General features: G+C 35.8%; 1 protein-coding gene across 1 annotated transcript in view; it reads left to right on the top strand.

Annotated features, from left to right (window-relative positions):
• Positions 1-6,264, top strand: part of LOC107631500 (potassium transporter 10) — a gene marked incomplete at its 5' end in the record, with an annotated part of 7,103 nt that extends 839 nt beyond the window's left edge. The window contains 9 exon segments of the mRNA XM_016334961.2: positions 137-184; positions 267-551; positions 1,080-1,305; positions 2,113-2,358; positions 3,452-3,502; positions 3,599-3,859; positions 3,936-4,103; positions 4,385-4,639; positions 5,071-6,264. Of these exon segments, the coding sequence (XP_016190447.1) occupies positions 426-551; positions 1,080-1,305; positions 2,113-2,358; positions 3,452-3,502; positions 3,599-3,859; positions 3,936-4,103; positions 4,385-4,639; positions 5,071-6,107 (2,370 nt within the window). The 3' untranslated portion in view covers positions 6,108-6,264.

Raw genomic sequence — 6,835 nt, 5'->3', positions numbered from 1 at the left:
TTGGTGGGCTTTGGTAGTTGATGCTAGTTTTATTGCGTCTTGATTTAAGTTCTGTTATGCTTATCCATGCATAATCTCTGGCAAAAAGCTCCAACATTTTTGTTCTGGTTGTGCTGAGCTCTTTTTTTTTTTGTAGGTAGTTCATTTTATTGCTGGATCAGTATAAGGATTCGAATAATTTTATGTATGTGGATTATTGAAATTGGGTTGTCATTGTTTTTCCGTGAACCAGTTGTTAAAATCTGCAGTGTTGCTTTGTTTTCCAGATTCTATAGGTTGGTTTGGATCCGTTGTTGGAATGGGCATGAATGCCAAGTGTGCTCGAATTTGAATGCCAATCTGTTGGAAATTCCAGTGTTTACTGAGGAAGAGGGACCCAAGATTGCATAGGTGTTATTAGTGTGAAATCATTGAACTGTGCTGAAATGGCTTCGAGGGTAGAGAGTGATGAAGATGGCGATAACAAAGGTAGTATGTGGGATTTGGATCAGAAGCTTGACCAGCCTATGGATGAAGAGGCAGGAAGGCTCAAGAACATGTACAGAGAAAAAGTATGATGCAGCATTGCAAATTGTTTTTACATTCTTTCTATTTCTCTTGTTGCTAGATTACTTTCCTTATTTTTATTGGGTCGAGGAAATTCGATATATTAAACCTAACCTATCTTTTGTCATTTTTTCTTCTTATAGGAATGAATATTTGTAACAATGATTTCAACAATCAACATTAAATTGTTCAATTAATGTACTTATCTCGGAAAGTTGTTTATAGTGGCCGGACTTCATCAAGAGACTATTTGTAGTTTTGGAATTAAAATGAATGCTTGTTATCTTTTAATTTGGTTGAGAAATCTAAATGCATTTAAACAATACCACCTGTCTCCTTTTGAAATCTAGATACCTTAAAGCTATTTGATTATATATCAAAATTTTAATTTGGTTGAAGTTATTTGAAGTGTCTGAGTCTGACAGGATATTCATCGTTCACTATACAAATACAATTATAGGTTACTATCTTTAGCTAATGGAATTTGGTGTATGTGTATAATTCTGTTTTTGATGAAGTTTTCATTTGTTCAGAAATTTTCTGCAGTGCTGCTTCTGCGGCTTGCATTCCAGAGTCTTGGTGTGGTATATGGGGATTTGGGCACTTCGCCCTTGTATGTTTTCTACAACACATTTCCTCATGGAGTGAAAGATCCAGAAGATGTAATCGGAGCTCTTTCCTTGATTATCTACTCTCTTACTTTGGTGCCGCTCCTCAAATATGTCTTTGTTGTATTAAGAGCAAACGACAATGGCCAAGGTATAGTTTCTTTCGTTAATTTTTGGCTTTAAAACTGTATAAAGAAAATAAATAGTACTTATTATAACTTCAAAGATTGATAGCCGACCCTCCCTTTCTTAATCTTTAATGATCTTTCAACAAGATTCATCTAGAATTTTACGTTAAATGAGTGGATTTACTAGACAAGATAGATTAGAAATGAATGTAAGTGAGAAAGTTGGTATAGCAACTATCGTAGAAAAGATGATAGACTAAGGTTTAAGGTTTTCACATTGTTATAAATAGGGATAGGTGCTTTGTGCCTTTGTCTTCCGGACCGTACTTTATCATATTAGATTATAGAGTAGTTCTAGTGGCATGAAAATCAATTTGCCAATTGGCAAGAAATGCTAGGCTAATCAGTCATGAAAGGGTTTCTTGTTAAGGGAGGAGAGAGAAAAATTAGTTTCAATAGTCCACAACCTCAATAGTAATACATAGAGGTAGATGGAGATTAAGAGAAACAATGGGTGAAACCATCAAGAAAATATTTAGGATTGAATGGTTTGTGTTAGTTTCCAATGCAATACTAAAGTTTGATTTATGTAATTAACACCACTTAGTGGAAAGGCATGTTTTTTTATTATTGTATAGTCTTTTCTATGTATGTTTTTATTGAATGGATAAGGTCAGACTTCTCATGAATAAGTGTTGATAGATTAACTAATTGGATTCTTTCATAATTGTAAGTAAAATGCACTAGTTTTACATAGGATTTGTAAGTATGCCAGATTTAGACTGCTGAGCTGCAATGAAGTTTTTTCCAAACTAACATTTGTGGAGCAGGGGGAACATTTGCGCTTTATTCCTTGCTTTGCCGGCATGCCAAGATTAAAACCATTCCAAACCAGCATCGCACCGATGAAGAGCTTACAACGTATAGTCGGTCAACCTTCCAGGAAAAGTCATTTGCTGCAAAAACTAAGAGATGGTTAGAGGAACAGGCAACTAGGAGGAGTGCCATTCTTATTCTTGTCCTTGTTGGCACCTGCATGGTGATTGGAGATGGGATTCTGACCCCAGCTATATCCGGTATGACTTATTTTCTTCTCTAGATTATCTCTGTTAAAGCATGTACCTGGTCCAGTTTCTGATATTTCTCCCATATAATTTGGTGGGGTGCACACAATACCCTGTGCCATTCATCATGATGGAGAAGAAAACCATGCCATATTCATATTTTATTTGTTTCTCACATTGTGTAGTTTTATATAAGGATCTTGAGAAGACTTAGATTGGTTGTCATGTGAATGCAATTCAACTGAAACTTGTAAGGCCGTGGTGTTTTCTCTTAAAACTATGCTACAACCGATAAATCAGCCTATTGATATTACTATTTGAGTAAGTGGTGGGCTGGGCATTTGTCAGGATGTCGTTCCAATCTTAAGCATGATTTTTAATGATTGTTTTCTGGTTTGTTCAATGATCAATGAACTTCTTTCGTTATACTAAGGTTGATGAAATGATTTGGAAATAAAGGATGATGGCAACAGCAAGATTTGTCTCGCTAGGTGAGGTTGTCTATTGATCCATGTCATAAAGATTTGACAAAGTTCTATTTTAGCTTTCAATGGCATGAGACAACTTTCCCCTTTTATCCGAGTTTGGGACTAGTTATGTAAACTTTCATTTATTTTAACATAGGCTGACTTGAATTGGAAATAAAAGAAATGGAAGAAATCTTGTATGCGATGGCATATCTTACAATTGGATCCTAACATTCTACCCTCTTCCACCAGCCTCGTCGGGCTCATTGTGCACTAGCCCCTTGACTAGTCTTGGGTGAATATTACAATGCTGATATCGACGCTCGCGCCACTCAGTTGCATCGAAAACATGGTGGAAGCTTCTGATACAAGGGCAATGAGAAAGGCCAATGCCTTACAAGAAACCCCACCCAAACAAAAAAAACCAACACACTAGGAATTTGTGTTGAATTCTATTCTTTTCTAAGTTTTTCTTTTATATGTATTGTAGTGACGAAGGTTGTCGAGATCAATCTACTTTTCTGCAACTATTCCCCCCAACACACATTTGTTTCTCTCTGGTTTTCCCCCTTATAATCTTATTCTTAATACATTTCCAATATATTTTGAGAGATTCATTGCCATATCTTCTGTTGCAGTTTTGTCAGCAGCTGGTGGCATCAAGGTAAATAAGCCACATATGAGTAATGGTATGGTTCTCCACCTACCACTTATGTATAAGTGCTTATAGTTTTCAAATCTTTAGTTCATCAGTGTTGAAGACATTCTTTCTGCCTGGATTACAGGTGTGGTTGTCCTGGTTGCTGTCGTAATATTGGTCGGGTTTTTCAGCATGCAACATTATGGTACAGATAGAGTTAGTTGGCTCTTTGCTCCAATTGTCCTCCTTTGGTTTCTCCTAATTGGAGGCATAGGTATATTTAACATCTGGAAACATGGAAGCAGTGTTCTAAAAGCATTCTCGCCGGTGTATATATATCGCTATTTCAAAAGAGGAGGACAGGAAGGCTGGACTTCCCTCGGTGGTATCATGCTCAGTATAACAGGTAATTTAAACTCTTATTTCCTTATTCTATTAATAGTTGCTCTTGGACTTGACAATTTGTGATGATTTTTTCTCAGGGACGGAGGCTCTTTTTGCCGACTTAGCTCATTTTCCAGTCTCAGCTGTACAGCTTGCATTTACATTAATTGTGTTTCCTTGCCTTCTTTTAGCCTATTCCGGTCAAGCTGCTTACCTTATGAATAACTTGGATCATTCGCAAGATGTTTTCTATCGTTCTATTCCAGGTTCGTTTGTTATACTGGCATAATCATATTAAATTAAAAGATGATTTGTCTTCCAAATTATAAATCTCTATGTACTGACTCAAACAATTTTTTCATTTCCAAATTCTTAGTTTATAGTGTATTCTTCTATTTTTGGTGCCAAACTTTTTGTTCCTTTCTCCCTACTTGAATCAACTTACACATATTCCTATGGTACATATATTAGCCAAATTTCCACAGTAGCTTTTTCCTATTACTTGGAATTGTTTGTTTCTTAAGATGATTATCCTTTAATTCTGCAGATAGAATATACTGGCCAGTGTTTGTCGTTGCAACCGCAGCGGCTATAGTTGCAAGCCAGGCCACAATAACAGCAACCTTTTCAATTATTAAGCAAGCTCTTGCTCATGGATGTTTCCCAAGAGTTAAAGTTGTATATACATCAAAGACATTCCTTGGCCAGATATATATTCCGGACATCAATTGGATCCTTATGATTCTTTGCATTTCTGTTACTGCTGGGTTTGAAAATCAAAACCAGATTGGTAATGCATATGGTAAGTTTTTTCCCTTAGTTCACTATTATGAGTATTTTCATGCCATTGGAAGACATTTCTGATGCTCAATTATATTAACAAAATGTCACATGAAATGTAAAAAAGAGCAATGCTACATGACCAGTAATAATTTGCATCCATATTTACAGGGGTTTTGCACACAAGAAGCATATAGTTTGCATCTATATTTACCAGAGTTTTGCACACATGAATCAATACATTTTGTACTCACATTTTTTCAGAGTTTGCACACGAGTTGTGTAGTTTCTCATGTAGAAATCCATCCTATATTATGATCATGCTTTTTTTTTGTCATTTTAGCTGAGCATGAGTTAATCTAGTTTTTTTTTTCTTATAGATTTTTTAACACATATCAGCTCATCCTTCTTTTCAGTGTGCATTTAATTGTAAAATTATCAATGACATGGCAGGTACTGCAGTGGTGATAGTCATGCTGGTTACAACATTCCTTATGATTATGATCATGATATTAGTGTGGCGCTGCCATTGGATTCTTGTTCTCATCTTCACCGGCTTATCATTAATTGTCGAATGCACATATTTTTCCTCTGTACTCTTCAAAATTGATCAAGGTGGATGGGTTCCCTTGGTAATTGCCGGAGCATTTCTTGTTATCATGTATGTTTGGCACTATGGCACGGTGAAGCGCTATGAGTTTGAAATGCATAGTAAGGTCTCAATGGCATGGATTCTAGGCCTTGGCCCTAGTTTGGGGCTGGTTCGAGTCCCGGGAATTGGACTAGTCTACACAGAGCTTGCAAGTGGAGTACCCCACATCTTTTCTCATTTCATCACCAACCTCCCAGCAATCCATTCAGTTGTAGTTTTCGTATGCGTCAAGTATCTTCCTGTCTACACAGTCCCAGAAGAAGAGAGATTCCTTGTCAAGAGGATTGGACCTAAGAATTTCCGCATGTTTCGATGTGTGGCAAGATATGGATACAAAGACCTGCATAAGAAAGATGAGAGTTTTGAGAAAAAGCTCTTTGATAACCTTTTCATGTTTGTTCGGCTCGAATCTATGATGGAAGGGTGTTCGGATTCGGACGAATACAGCTTATGTGGACAGAAAACAGTGCAGTCCATGGATGGCATGTTGAGTAACAATGGAAACACAAGAACTGCATCATCCAATATGGATATATCAGTTTCCTCACTAGATTCAATAGAACCGGCTAAATCTCCACCGCATGTGAAATCCTCCGGTCAAACAAGCAGCCAGACCGAGGTGGACGAACTCGAGTTCTTGAATAACAACAGGGATGCTGGGGTGGTTCACATACTAGGGAACACTGTGGTGAGGGCAAGGAGAGATTCAAGGTTCTACAAGAAAATAGCAGTTGATTATATATATGCATTCCTTAGGAAGATATGCAGGGAAAATAGTGTGATCTTCAATGTTCCCCATGAAAGTCTCTTAAATGTGGGTCAGATTTTCTATGTATAGCCCCAACATTGCTTACTGTATCATATCAAGGTATAACCTATGATGCAATTTTAAAGCAAGTCACTCACTCAGACTTTTTTGTTTTTTTGGGTGGCAATCATGTTGAAATAAGTTGTGTAGTTTCTTTTCATGAATTTAGGTTGGTTCTCTTTGATTTCATGCTGTCTAAATATTTGCGATAGGATAAATGAATATTTGGGTCTAAACTATAGAAATTAAAGGTTTAGTAGAATATATAAATGTTCTTCTAACATGCATAATACATGACATAGGTGGTTTAGTGGGTTAACTGATTGTTATAACTTATAAATAGAACCACATAAACAAGAGTCAAATTTTAAAACTTTTTTTTTTTTTTAAATTGCTTGGAACTAATAGTGTTGATTAATGATTACGTGAAGTAGTAATTCGGTCATAAATTGTTTGCAATGCTGTTGCTTCACCGGAAGTGCTCAAAATGGTTGTTGGAGGGAGCTTTCGATCAAAGAAGTTACTCACATAAAGATACTTGAAACATTTTTTAAAAAAAAAAAAAATTTTTAGTAATTAAAAGTTAACACATGTAATCGAATAAATCGTATTATTTTTGTTAAAATTAGACCGACCAAATTAATTTAACTAAAAAACATGTAAACCAAATTTTAAATTGGTCTAAATTAATATTTTTTTTATAATATGATTACAATATTTCTATTATAAAAATAATTAAAATATTTCTATATATATTA

The sequence above is a fragment of the Arachis ipaensis genome, chromosome B03 (assembly GCF_000816755.2).
Source record: "Arachis ipaensis cultivar K30076 chromosome B03, Araip1.1, whole genome shotgun sequence".
Classification (NCBI taxonomy): domain Eukaryota; kingdom Viridiplantae; phylum Streptophyta; class Magnoliopsida; order Fabales; family Fabaceae; genus Arachis; species Arachis ipaensis.
This window is presented reverse-complemented; position numbering and strand designations above follow the sequence as displayed.